The following is a 14,946-nucleotide window of genomic DNA, read 5'->3' on the forward strand; positions in this document are numbered from 1 at the left end:
TTTGTTTGATTGAGTGTCATTATCCCTGATTTCTCTCTCCTTTTATAGACACTTCGGTTTGGCCTCCTGTAGCAATAATCTTGCCCGAATGCAGCTTGAAGGGTAATGACTCATCAGCTATTTACTTGTATTGCCATTGTAAAGTACTTTTGGGCTGATTAGCTGGCTGGTCTATACCACTTGGTCTCTAGGCAGGTGAGCAAGTGGTGCAAATGATCTGCACCTAGTCGGGAAAGGCCTTTTCTGCTTTCTGGGCTTAGGCTCGGCTTCGGGCTTTTCCCCCTTTCAGACCTCCGTTTGGGCCAACTCCTGCTTGAGCCCAAAGTTCAAGTTTTAATCCAAACAGGTTCAATTTATGATGATGGTAAATCGTACTATTGTAATTATGAAAGGTTAAAATGTATATGTGAGTCTTATTGGCCTCTCAAAAGGATAGATTTCCGTACTGAAGCCACTAGCTAGATTACTTTTTTTTTTTAATATAAAACTTAATCGGTAGCTTAAATTTTATATTTTTAAATAAATATCTAACGGTTAAAATAAACGTAATATTAGTGTCAAGAGGTAGTCGACTGCTACATCAGAACCTGCATGCCAAACGATGATTCTCTATTAATACCCTTGTTTTTTTTTTTTTTTGGTCAATTGTTTCTTTTGTTAAATTAAATGTTAGATTAACTAAATTTTTTTTTTTGTCAATTGTTTCTTTTGTTAAATTAAATGTTAGATTAACTAAAAATGAAATTTGAACTCACGTCGTCATGCAATAGATCCGTCACTGTGATAAAAAAACCACTTACCTATTAATACCCTTTTTAAAACTTGAATAGTATAACGACGTACGGATTTGGAACACGATAACGAGCATGCTCCGATCATAACTGGCTTTAGTGGCAGCTATAATGACAGTTTGGGTCAACCCATTACTTCGGGGAAGAGAGGGCAAGATTTTCTCCGAAGAGACGAGTTCAGGGCCGAATCAACAAACATTTCCATCAACAAATTTGAAAACAAATGGTCATGATTCATCAAACATCATCTCTTCACATAAACCCAGATCAGATCAGATCACATCATTATGTACAAACTGACAACCCATAATACCATTTATCAGCAAGATTTTCGTCAACCAAAGAAAGTTACTCAAGTTAGAATCACCACATGTTGCTTTGCTTCTACGGAAATAGGTACATATCAATGTCGTCTACACTCAAGTCATCGCCACCGGAATTTGGTGCATCTGCTTCAGCACCTTCACCGCTAGTGCCTCCTAGTTCAGCCTGCAAGAGAAGCATATATCTTCGGAAATTAGCTACACCCAAGTCCACGGTATGTTCCGTCACCAAAGATTTGTTGTTTGTTTGCTTACCTTAGCTTGATGGTACCTCGTCAGCATGCGATGATATTGCTGGCGTGCCTTAGGAGACTCGACCATGGACAGCACACGCGAGACTGCCTCCTCAATGGCTACATTGACTTTTTGTTTGCGGAACACCTTGAGAATATCTTCATCTTCACTTTCTTCATCAGTCTCTGTCTCCAGCCTAAAGCCACGTAAACCAGCTCCTTTCCTACGCCACCTTAGTACAACCTTGTCCAGAATTCCAACAGCCCAGCAAATTACCTTGTAGTGCTTCCTCACCTGATAACCTCTCACATGCGCCTACCAAGACAAATAAATTTAATACTTCATTTTACTAACTAGAAGAACATCAATATTCTGAACTTATATGCGGGCGTTGCATCTCGTTAAAATGAAAAAGGTAAAAAAGAAGAGGAATCCTTTTGTCTAAAGGTGAGGTACCTGTATCTTCACAACTTTCTGGCGGAGAACGAGGAAATCTTTGCGGCCTTTATACCCGCGATATTTCTTTTGAATAGATACTGCAGCTGAATTGTAATCACGCAGATTGCGAAAGCTTAGCTTTGAACACGCTGAAAGCCCTGGAATGTCAGCTGAACTGATACCATAGTCATCTATACTAACACCAGCTTCTTTCTGTTGCCGTTTTCTGAAAGAATGCGCCCGGAAAGCAGACTGTATGCGTGCTGCAGCCATGGCTGCATTCCGGACTGCAGCCAAGGTGTTTTTAAGTGACACCTGGTCCTCACTGCCCTCGAGGCTTCTATTTGAGATGCTGTTTACTGTTATTTCTGCTTCAACCTCAGCTGAACCTTTGGAAAACTCACTTTCTTCCAGTGTAAGGGAGGACAGATGGCTAGTCAGTGACAGCTCTGAAAGATAACCTGCAAGTCCCTTATGCCCATTGATGGCTGCAATAGATGCCGCAGTTTTTCCAACTGGATCTTGGGAACTGGGATCTGTCACCGCTCCAGCTGATGCACCAGAAGCTACAAGTACGGCAACCATCTTTTCCCTGTTAACAATAAGAAAGTTTCAACGATGCACATTGCACAACAAGGGATAGCCTATTTGAGATTAAACAAATCCAAAAGTTCTGCCTAGTAATCACCCTTAATCCTAATGGTATGCCGATGCACAAACAAATCTGACCTAATAATACCGATGACATCATTACGTGTTGATATTTGTATCAAGCAATCATATTTGTATACAGATGACAACCCATGGGCATTACCCCCTTTGCTATGTTTTTAACAAGCAATAACTCAAAAAGAAATGGAAGTTTCATTACCTTCCAAAACGAGCAGCCCAATGTAGAGCAGTCCATCCGTTTATGTCGCGGAAATTTATATTGACTCCACAATTAAGTATCGGGTTTAAGGCCCACTCAAATCCCAAACCAGCAACCATGTGTATTATCCCTTGCTCTTTCTTGGACAAGCAACATCCATACTGGTCAAATTCATGGGATCTGGAAGAAAGCCATTGCTGCAACTTGTCTTTCAGTAGCTCTTCCAAAAGCCAATATATGGTGGTAGATGTACTTCCATTGCCGAGTAACAGGGATTCAATGATAGTACCCCATGAATCATCATCAGCTTTCAATTTCCTCAAGGACTCAGACCCAACGCTGTCCCCTTTCTGCACTGATGAATCATACATAAGCATCTGAACGAATCTAACTAGTAATAACAGCTCTTCAGCACTCTTAGCAGCTTCTTGTGGAGGTGAATTATTGTGAGTATAGCTACTGCTCTTAACTCGATACTCAAACTCCCTGACTTCACTGCAAGACGCCCGATTTCCAGCAGTAACGCAGACAGTAACCTTTCCCGGAAGGTGAGGAGGAGCTTCACAACGGATTACACCTTCCTGAATGATCTGAGCAGGGACCTCAACGTCACCAAACATACATGTCCATGCAGATTCTGATGGGTCACACAGAAAAGATCCAATAATGATGACCTGCATCGAGCAAAGTAGGTTTTTAAGTACTTTGAAAAGAAATAATATATCTGTTGATACACAAAACTGGAGGGGTCTTGGAACAACGTAAATCCGATTGTGAATCTGCAAGAAAGTAAATAACATAAGATGTATCGTGGTTCATCCCAATGTTTGGGCTACGTCCACACTGATATTGTATTTCTCTGAGAGGATTGTGAGGGAGAAAACCTCTGTAATGTGAGAGGGGATGTGAGAGGGTGAGGGGGCTTCAGGCCTAAGAGTTGGCCTCCCCTAATGAGGAGAGTGAGGGGTTCTTTTATAGAATAAGGACTCCTCCCTTATTACATATTTGCCCCTTCCTTTATTACATAATTACATTTGAGTCCTCCGAGTATTTATACAAAATCTAAATACGGAGGCCCTAAGTATGGTACAAACAGTAGTCCCCCAAGTCTTCAGTCAAGAGAGTCTTTTGGCTGGAGACTTGAAATTCAGTCCATGTGTGGGCCGAAGTAACTAGATGTTGTCTTGAACTGACGCTCGATATGAGGCGGTGCTCAATCTGAAGTGATGCTCAACTAGAAGTAGCACATGTTGCGAGGCTGCTCTGCTTGTGGCTTATCTTGCCTTGGTTGGCTCGGCTTGTGGCGTTGAAGGTGAGGGAGTCCATTTTATAGAATAAGGGCTCGCTCCTCAATACATAAATAATGGGCTAGAGTTGATGCTCGCGGCGAGGCGGTTGCTCAGTAGGCGGCGATGCTCTCTAATGAAGGTGAGGGAGTCCCTTTTATAAAATAAGGGCTCGCTCCTCAGTACATGAATAATAGGTTAGGAGTGATGCTCGCGGCGAGGCGGTTGTTCAGTAGGCGGCGATGCTCTCTAATGAAGGTGAGGGAGTCCCTTTTATAAAATAAGAGCTCGCTCCTCAGTACATGAGTAATGAGTTAAGTCCCCCAAGTATTTTTCATGAGGCCCAGTTGAGGCCCAATATATGATACATAATGTAGTCCCCCAAGTCTTCGGTCAATAGAGTCTGTTGGCTGGGAACTTCAAATTGAATCTATGTATGAGCCGAAGTGGCGGTTGTTCTAAGGCGGTATTTGTATACCCTGCATTGAAGCTTTGTAGGTGAAGCTTTGAAGCTAGAGCTCTGGAAATGAAGCTTTTGAAGCTAGAGCTTTTGTAAATGAAGCTTTTGAAGGTAGAGCTTTTGTAAATGAAGCTTTTGAAGGTAAAGCTTTGTAAATGAAGCTTTTGAAGCTGATTGACATGAGTGATGCTCATGAATGTTTATGTATGATTGACATGAGTGATGCTCATGAATGTTGACATGAGTGATGCTCATGAATGTTTATGTATGATTGATATGAGTAATGCTCATGAATGTTTATATATAATTGACATGAGTAATGCTCATGTATAATTTGAAGTACTGGGCGTACTTTTGATTACCTGGTTGGTGATAATAACGGCAGACTGTCGAATAATTTGGAGTACTGGGCGTACTCTTGATCACCAAGTTGGCGATAATAGCGGCAGGGTGCCGAATAATTTTTTGTAGTACTGGGCGTACTTTTGGTCACCTGGTTGGTGCTATTTTGGGCTTATGGGCCTTTGCCCTCCACACAACATTCCAACCCATTTATTTTGGGCTTTGCCGTTTTATTTTATTTTATTTTTTTTTATTACCCTCTGATGGGGTTTATATAGATGTCTCCGAAAGATGAGAAATAAATCACATCATACAAAAACAAGAAAAGTAAATCACATCATTCTGGTGGGGTGTTTATTCCTTGCTTTTGCTTTCTCTTTTCTTTTCTGCTTTTGTTTTTCCCACTCCTATTCTTTCTCTTTTCTCTTTTGGCAGATGGCAGACAACACCAAAGTGGAATAATAATGGTATTGTTGTAAGACAGTTTATCTGTATCTCTATTTTCATCATTGGCAGCGGACGGTGATCTCATCTTTTGCTTTTCTTGATCTCTTTCCACTGCACCTCTCTCTGTCTCTGTCTCTGTCTCTGCGTTGCCAGAGATCTGGCTTCCACTTGGTGACGTCAAGGACCGAGTCGATCACCTCGGCGCTTTCAGTATAATGACCCTTAGCCCAGTTGTTTCTGGCACCGGAAGGGTTGCTGCACTGGTCTCCCTGGATGTGGAGAATCTCACGCATTTTGGTGGATGAGAGAGAGTGAGGAAGGAGAAGAAGATTCTTTTTTCCGTCTTTCATGATCTTCCTCTTTTTCTAGTCATGCATTTGTTATGTGAATGTTTACACAGTTTTCAAAAGCAGCTGGACGATTAAAGGAAGCCATATCTAATCTGTCTGTTGCAACCGAGGACGATGATAGAGAAGAAGCAGCTGTGCTGGCTCTGGATCAACATCAGGCTCCTCCTCCAGCTCGGCCTCTGCCTCATCCTCCGGATCGCTATCTGGGTCTGTATCCGATTGGTACCCCCTCATTCTCACAAGCTTATCAATGCCTCTAAACAATTCCTGGTCAAAATTGCCCGGCAGCCCATTCCGCTTGCTTCTTTCAGTTCCTAAAACCCAGTATGAATCGGAAGCTCGGGACTTCGCCTCCCACTGCTTGATCCCCTTGTACTCGCCGAACGACAGCGCTTTCAGGTAGTCGCCCTCTACGACGGCGACCTCGTTCACGAGGATGAGCTCATCAGTCGGATTCCAGTCCGGTGCTGCTTACAAACGCGTGCTGCACCGGTTGCTGGAAGAGCGGTGAGATCGGTCGAGCTGGGACGGGGTTTGTTCGGGTTTCATTTTCGAAATTTATGCTCAAAATGCCATCTTTTTTTTTAAATTGGGCGGCGGTGAGTGTTGAATCGACTTACCCAGGACTAGCAGTCGTTTCGCAGGGATCGATGGCTCTGTGCAAACCCTAAAACCACAGTGGAGTGTAGTCCTAGCTCTAGCTCTGGCTATAGGATTTTTGTTTGTGAATACTTGTAGGTGCTGTTGTTGCTCCACTTTTCCTGTGTTGTCTAGAGAGAGAGATGGGACTGGTTCCTCGGGTTTTTCTGGGAAAGCTTTGGGTTGTTGGATTTTTGCAGATTTTGCAAATTCACGGTGGAGGTGAAAAAATGAAAGAGAACCGACATAGTTTTTTGTGTCGTTTCCCACAGACAGCGCCAAATGTTGATGCACAAAACCGGAGAGGTCTTAGAACAACGTAAATCTGATCGTGAATCTGCAAGAAAATAAATAACACAAGATGTATCGTGGTTCACCCCAATGTTTGGGCTACGTCTACAATGATATTGTATTTCTTTGAGAGGATTGTGAGGGAGAGAACCTCTGTAATGTGAGAGGGTGAGGGGGCTTCAGGCCTAAGAGTTGCCCCCCCTAATGAGGAGAGTGAGGGGTCCTTTTATAGAATAAGGACTCCTCACTTATCACATATTTGCCCATTCCTTTATTACATAATTACATCTGAGTCCCCCGAGTGTTTATACGAGATCTAAATACGGAGGCCCTAAGTATGGTACAAACAATATCCAAAGGAGAATGTATGACGTTTGAACTTTGTTATAAAGTAGAAACTGAAACCTAGTGGATTCTGCACTGTTGGACACTTAGCACCTTCATAACTGAACAAAACCAATATCATATAACCCCCTCCCCTTTAAAATGGACATAGGAAAGTACCCACAAACATGACTCATTTTAATTGTTGTTTCTTCCGCTGATCAGTGTGATGGTTTGAATTTAAAATTCAAATTATCAGTATACAAACTCTTTATTTTCTCAGGAAAATGTAAGATTAAAATGTCAAGTTAAATTTCTAGAGTTGAGGATATTTGGTGTTTGAAAGGGCTTTAATACTTGTATTGGACAATGGGTCATAGAGTTCTGGACCTATAACTCAAACTTTAGTTTTGAAGCATTAGAAGCACCTGGTAGAAAATATTTGCGCTAGTAGGATAAAACTGAGAACAATCATACCTTTGTCGCTTCAGTGGCATAACCCCACTCTGGAGATATTTCCCGAATTGTGAACTTTTGATTTTGTGCAACAGTCAAACTAACATCAGATTCAAGAGATCCTATCTGGCCTTGCTCAAACAACTGTGTATAATAGTCCGAATGTGTTCCAGTCACAGAAGAATACGGAGAAAGATTGAAACTGTCAACTTCTTGTGGCAGTGGCAAGGAATCTGGTTACAGGTGAAACTTGTTAGAGTCTGAAAATTACTCAAAACGTCCTAAGTGTTAAAGAGATTTTCATAACGAGAAAAGGTTATCATACAATTGTCAACAATATTTCCTTTGTAATTTAGCCACTGACAATGCTCCTGCACTTCAGTTGGTCCACTCGAGGAAGAGGCCGGGTTTTCCTGTTCCAATTGGGAAAAAAAAAACAACGAATTAATGGCTCAATAATTAAAAGGACAACTAAGCAAATAATACAGAGAGGTTATTGCCACCTCAGACACACAGGAGCAAGCTATGCATAAAAGACAAACAAAGCGGCCAAAAGCCATTAACAAATTCATCTGATAAAGGTGTAATAAAGGTGCAAAATAAAACAGAATACTATGACCTTTTTAGCAACACTCACATTTCTGTCCAATATATATAAAGATTTCTCCTCGGACTTTAGGACTGATGAAATCTTATGTGGATCCAGAAACTCCTTCCAAGTAGCAGATTCTTTGTTACCGTCTTTGAATTCACGGTCAACAATTTGATGCTCCCCACTATAGTCTGCATTACCTTGCATCCGAGCAGGTTCATTGTAGAACCGATCATGTTCAACATATTTAGGTCCATTGAAGGCAGGAAACTGATCCTGATTGGCGATATCACTATAGTCCAGGATATCTAAAGCATTTGGATTATCATCCACAAATCCTTTGAAGCTGTCCTCATCTAAGCTTAATTGCTCTTCAAGTTGCCGCAAAGCTTGATTAACATCCAACTTAGTCAAACTATCTAGCTCCCCCGTTCCATATAAATTTTCTGGGTTCTCCCTTCCATTTTTCTTGATGACTATATCTGAACTAACTTCTAGTGAACCTGGACTGGATAGATTCTGATAAGGCTCACGTAAATCACTAAATATGGAGATAGAGCCTGGATGAGTAGTATTAGGGCTCGGACTGTGGCTAAAGGAAGAAGATACTGGTGATTGTACGAAAGATCCAGTACTCGGCTTGCCCTGAAATGCATAATTGTATAAAAAACTATCACAACCTGGTGAGGGGAGAGAGCGAATTCATGTGAAAAGTAGTGAGATATGCCTGGTTTATGATCAGGTTCTGAAGACTCACCTCATTAGTTTCTCTATAATGCACAAGAACAATGTGCTCATAGGCCCTACAAAAAAAAAAATTATATTTTGTAAAGAATCTCTTCAGGGAAATGCACTCAACAATAATTGCCAGGGTACTCACGGATCTAGCATCCAATAGCTACGTCTCTGAAAACTTGGGTTGTCCTCTCCATGTGCGTAATAACAATTTAAAGTTTCGACATTTCCAACCTGTGCATATGAAACTTGGTTACTCAAGCTGGAACATAAGACTACATTGGCCTCAGTAGTGCAAACAACATTAGCTTAGTGCAACAACATAAAGAGAGGAAAATAAAGCACGAATTTTTTAACACTAGAAACTATTCCATTGGAATGCTGAACCATCCAAAGAATACAGGACAGATAAATTTCATCATTTTATAACTACCCGAGAAAACAAATAACTGTCATGTGTAATAAGGACAGACCTTTTCACAAAAGAACGCATTCAGTGTAACTAAATAGACAGCGTTAACAAACCTTAAGCCGTTCATGTGCTTCACCTACGGTTCGTCCATCCTTCTTTTTGCGCCATTGGTGCCCATCTCTACGAAAGAACCGAAGGATCCTCTTGTTAAAAAGAAATAAAGATCCACCTGTTGGAAAATCCAAAAGAAAAAGATGTAAGGATAAAGAATTCAAAATCTAGTGGAAGCAACAATGCCACTAAGCCATGCCATTACAATACAATAAGAAGAACACACAGGTGACATACTACTAGGCTGTTGCGGGGGCACCGTTGCGAACTTATACTTGTCATGGTTCTGCAATATGAAGAGCACTTCAACAGGCTTCAGCCAACGGGTTTGCGCTTCTTGAAACAGATCATTGATGTTATATCCTGAGACATCATATGACATAAACAATGTCAAACAGTTTCCAATTGACAAGACAAACACAAATTTGAGATCACTAATAATTATAATGAAATTGTTGTTTACAGCAGGAAAGACTACTTCATGCAGAGAGAAATTCACCAACAAAACAAGTTCAAATTTCGATGGTTATTAGTTAACAGTCATGTAATTACACATTTCGGTGCATAAGCAAACTTTAATCAAACTGTAAACAGGCCCAAATTTCCCTACTTGTAACACGAAAAGGGTCAGAAAATTTCCAATCTTCAACATAATCATAGCATTTTCGTACTCAAAATTCAATAAAAAATTGTAAAATTTGTATTTTTTTTTCCTGGGTACATGTGAACAAGCTCAGTTGCCTTGCATACCTGATTGCATCGTGATCAGCTGCCGAAAAATCCAAAAATTGACGAACTGCAGAGAAAGCGTTTGACTTGCGGGCGTTTGAAAACCGGAGGCGGTCGGCGGAGCAAACTCGAGGGTCGAAGTTTGGACTTTGGAGGAAAAGAGACCGGAATCTCGGTCGTGAACCGGATCGCAGGTGAGCAGAGTCCCGTTCGCCTTGTACTCGAAAGGAAAAAAACCCGACAGAGACAGCACGACCAAAGACAATTAAGGATAAAGTGTACGAGGAAGTCGACAGAGAGGACGAAGGGCGTAAGTAAACAAGAGCGAGTTATCTCCTGCGCCCTGTACCTGGGAAGCTTCCTGAATCCTCCGGAATCATCGAGGTCAATATGTACGGATGAAAATAGTAGCGGCAGCTGACCGCTGGTGAGAGTAGTGGAACTAATATGGGTAGGTGGAGACCACAAACGTTGTCGCTACCCGAAGGGTATCGTGGTCATTTTAGTACTGCTGACCGCTGGTGCACATATTGTTTGACCGTCGTAAAGAATGGAAAACGTGGAAAAGGTGCCGACTGTCTTGCCGTGACGTGACGGCAATATCCGCCCATAGATTCTCTCTTTGGATCTGTTTGGGACTGAAATACCCCCACTAGGGCCCCCACCCAGACTCGGATTGAGACTCAGAAGGATGACGATGGTCTTCAAACATAATACAGCCACACAAATTATGGATTTCATAAAGCAGGCAGATTCTATGCCCTCTCATTTTCTCTACCTTCCTATTTTGTGTGATCACAGTTAAGTCATATCAATATTTTATATAATTTTTTATAGAGATAATAAGACAAAAAGAAATAGCAATATAAAAGGTTGACATGATTTAATTGTGACCGAAGGGCACGAGAGGGCATGAGAGATGGGAGGGCAGAGAACCTGCCTCCTTTCATAAAAGAGAAATGCCACGGAGATTTTATCAAAGTGAGATTTTTAATGAATTTTCTGTCGCTTCACAATTTAACGTTAATTTTCGTATCAATATTATAAAATATTATGTAAAAAATACGAGATGTCGAAGAATTCATGACGAGTTCTACTTTTGAGAGTCTTCTTAGCATTCTCTGTCATAAAAATGAGAGGCTGCCTAATTGACGGCAATCGGTCTCAAAAGTGGGGATTGTATGTTTTTGGGAAAAGATATTTTTTCTGTATACTCCGGCTACTCTATATTCTAGTATTTTTAGTTGTTAAATTCTTGATTAAGGATGTAAGGTCTTTTGGGCTTTTCACAATATACAGAAAGTGTGAGTGTAATACTAGAATATTGAATTCATATAGTAATCACATTAATAGTAGGCTAGAAAGTTAAGTCTGATACCAATACAATAAACTAACGAAGTCAATATATTAAACTCATGATTTTGATACTTATAAACTAATTTTGTAAAAACGTATGACTCTTACAATTATTAAACGCACACTAGTATTGTAGTAGTGTTATAATACTAGGTATTACACACGCTTAAACTAAAGTAGAATGCCTTATAGTGATAATTGCTCATCACTTACAAGATGCAATCCAAGAGTATATTCCATGTGAAGAGGCCATGCAAGGAGAAATTTTGAAAGTTATGTCGCATTACCACGTTGTTATATTAGTATAATTGTTGATCCTAAAAACTACCAAGCCTACGTTGCACGCAAACCAAGTAATCTATAAGCTAACTACGTCCTTCGATGAATGCGGGGCGTGCCAACTCGTCGGCCGAGCTCGACCGAGGAGTAAATTTGTTGATGTTGCATTGGGTGCGTGGCTGACTTCTGCGTCTTGCGATTGCGACCGAGGAAGGAACACGTCTCGGCCTCTTGGATTCTCGAACCTGAAGACAAGGCTACTATTCTTACGAAGTTCACGAATCGTCGTCGTTGGAATCGGTCACAGTGATGATATTCGTCAGAGTAAACTCACGCCGAATCGACACCAAAGTGTAAAGGCACAAATACTCGAAGCAGATATAAGTCTTAATAGTGAACGTGGTTCGGCTGTTTGAATGCCGAACTCTAAATCCTACTTGAGAGTATCCAATCATAAAATAACTCAGCGTACAATGCGCCGAGCTTGGTAGGCTGTAACACCTTGCTTCGCCGAGAAGGCTAACGATATGACCTCAATCAATAAGGATTCTGAAATCCTTCTTGATCGAGACTTAGATAGGTAAGCAACCGTCCTCGCCGCAGTGCTGTTGATGCCAACGGAAGATATTGCGAGATCGACTAATTCTACGGCGACAGAGCTATCTATGCCGACTGAAGATATCACCGGTTGCTTTCACAGTGCTGTTGATGCCAACGGAAGATGTGTCAGTGAAAAGAGAAAATAAAAAATCTCAAGTTGTTGAGAGAGTTTGCGCATGGCAGTTGTGTGTTGAATTGGAAGAGCTCGAACGATGCACAACCTCCTCTATTTATAGCACCGGATACCTTTAAGGTCGAGTTAAAAACCTACCCGGATTAAAACTTCTTTTCCCAATCAAACTCCAACTCGACCAGTTCTTTTTCACTATACTTTTGAACCCAGTCCTATATCGAGCCGGATTCACTTCCGGGTTGTTAATCTCGTCGAGACTCCTCCTTGCACCAGGATTCGACTCGTCTTGCAGCATGACTTAACTGACCCAGGTTTGGAAGCCCACGAACCAAACGATCCATGGTAACTTTGTCGTAGGGTCTTCTGGGCCGAGAATAATTCTATACTCGGCCCAAACTAATATTTTGGGCCCAAACATTGCCCCCTCGCTTCTGAGGTCCTCGGCTTGAATTCTCTGGTCGAGCTCCGACCTCGAAGAAGCAAAACTAATACTCAGAATCCACATACTCTATTTCCAAGGCGTATTTATTGAGCACGATTGCACGATCTTGATCCTGCTGACCAATACACCACGTGGCATTTTTTAACACGGTTAATCCCTAATGATCACTTTTAAAACGTGCAGCTCTCTGAACCATCATACCATCATGACCTTGTTGCTGAGCACCACCATGCCGCCTTGATCCGCGAACCATTCACCATCGTGCAGACGCCAAACGTTTTTCACTATAAATCTCGCCGCCACACGCAATCGTGCGTTCCTCAAGCCATGAAACCCTCGATCTTCTCAACTGGATTATCTGAATGTTCATAATGATTAGAGGATTCTTCGGTCAATTTTACCCTTCTTTTTGAATTTCAAACGATTGACCTTCCCTCCATATTCCTATAAATACCGAAATTCCCTCATTTAGACCTTATGCTTTCAAATTCTCTGAAATCTCTTGCCCTCATTCTCCGGTGAATCCCTTTCTTCCAGATTTTTGTCTCAAAATCCCCCACCCAGAAAAATTCCTTTCGTCACATCTTCAACCCCCATACAATGGCCTCTTTTATCTCCAAGCTTTCCAAGGAATGTGACTAATGCCAGAAAATTATTGATCGAAGTTTGATCAAAACCATCCGTTTTGAAAGTGATATGAGCACCCCTCACCAAATCTTGGGCCCTCTTTTCAAAGGGGCAGTACCACTAACCATCATCGGACTTTTCAAGGAGCACTACCTATCACCCTTGCTACAAGGGTTTGAATGGTCGAAGTGGGACCTGGCAAGGCCACAAAGTTCATGGCCTTCGACCACTACAGCCTGGGCGGCTTGGGTCGTACGAATGCAAAAACTCTTCGGTGAGCAATGGAAAGCCCTGGGCATCTACGACGCCATTCACCTCTCATCCATGGAAGCTATCATGGACAAGGAGCTCCTCCTAGCGACCTTATGCTTCTGGTGTTCGGCCACCAACACCATGGTCCTCCCTCTCGGCCCCATAGGTCCCACCATCCTTAACATTACTGCCATCCTGGGGACTTCCCCGACTAGAATCCCAGTTGATGTTGCCCTCTCTAGGTACCCGTCGAACCTTGACCTAAAGGCGCTTTTCGACAAGCGGGCCCTTGAGACGCTGAGCGGTGAAGGCCAAACACCGTCGAAAGAAGAGGTTCACAAACTTCATAAGAACTTCTTCAACTATAACACCCTCTATCTCCATTTTACCGGCCGAGGAGAGGAGGCTCTGCAAGAAGGAGAACATGAGGCCTTCCTCTTCTATTGGTACAACAAATTTATCTGTTGTACCAAATCCAATAAATGTCTGGTCGAGAACATGCCAGTGGCCGAAGCCCTAGCTAGCGGTCACACTCTGGCACTCAGCCCAGCCATTCTCGCTCATCTCCTACGATGCTTGGCCGAAACTACCCAACACAAGATCGACCCGTACCAGAGTGGTCCCCTTTGGATATTTCAACTCTGGCTTCAAGTTTACTTTGCATCTCTTCGGCCAGAGATTGTCGATTTCTCCCCTATGGGAGCGCTCGGCCCTCAGCTGGCTTTTCGACCAACACCCCATCACCAAGCTGAAAAGGTATTCAGATACCTTTTTGCTCTCGATGATATTTCGAATGACGAGTTCCTTATCTGTCGTCGTTGAGAATACCCTTCGTCGATCAGGCTTCCTACATCAACGTGGGGCGCGGATGAAGATGCTGACCTTCGTCAATCCTGAGGGTCCTTTGTGCTTACCTGCGACCTACCCCTCGGCTGCGATGGTCGCCGAGCGGGTTAGGAAGTGTATCATCCTAACTTTCTCGCTCGGCAGCTTGGCTACCTCCAAGGTTGCCCGGTCCGTCTTAAGCCGCAGACGTGAACCCGGTTCTTCAGAGAAGGAATGCCACGACGCCAAAAAAGAATTCCAAGAGCGATACCGAAAATTCCGTCTTCGACCGGTCACTCCAGAATCCCTTAGTACTGATACATTCGACGATTGGTGGGAAGAATATACTCAGAGCTTCTTCAGCGCACCGGTCGAAGATGTCATTAACAAGATTTTCGACGATCGTCCCCACAAGGCTCCTACTCCCCAACCCAAAGAGGTTACCCAAGGTATATAGTTTGCTTTATATATTTAGATATATCTATATCCTTATTGTTATTGACTCGGCTTTCAATTCTCAGGCGGTCGAGCGTAAAAAAAAGTAACGGCGGTGGCTGCAATTGTAGCCAAGAAAAAAGTAATCCCCTCTTCCCAGCCGAGC

At 42.4% G+C, this 14,946-nt stretch overlaps 1 protein-coding gene across 1 annotated transcript; it reads right to left on the reverse strand.

The window, feature by feature from the left end:
• Nucleotides 1-1,003: 1,003 nt before the first annotated feature.
• LOC103452154 (calmodulin-binding transcription activator 4-like) lies at nucleotides 1,004-10,543 on the reverse strand. The gene is made up of 12 exons (XM_008391654.4): nucleotides 9,853-10,543; nucleotides 9,340-9,465; nucleotides 9,105-9,220; nucleotides 8,725-8,813; nucleotides 8,602-8,647; nucleotides 7,890-8,489; nucleotides 7,578-7,665; nucleotides 7,274-7,485; nucleotides 2,658-3,331; nucleotides 1,805-2,378; nucleotides 1,370-1,663; nucleotides 1,004-1,280 (listed from the first exon to the last, which is right to left on the reverse strand). The coding sequence occupies exons 1-12, from the start codon at nucleotides 9,860-9,862 to the stop codon at nucleotides 1,176-1,178; spliced, it is 2,934 nt and encodes a 977-aa protein (XP_008389876.1). The 5' UTR covers nucleotides 9,863-10,543; the 3' UTR covers nucleotides 1,004-1,175.
• Nucleotides 10,544-14,946: the final 4,403 nt, after the last annotated feature.

The sequence above is a fragment of the Malus domestica genome, chromosome 13 (assembly GCF_042453785.1).
Source record: "Malus domestica chromosome 13, GDT2T_hap1".
Classification (NCBI taxonomy): Eukaryota; Viridiplantae; Streptophyta; class Magnoliopsida; order Rosales; family Rosaceae; genus Malus; species Malus domestica.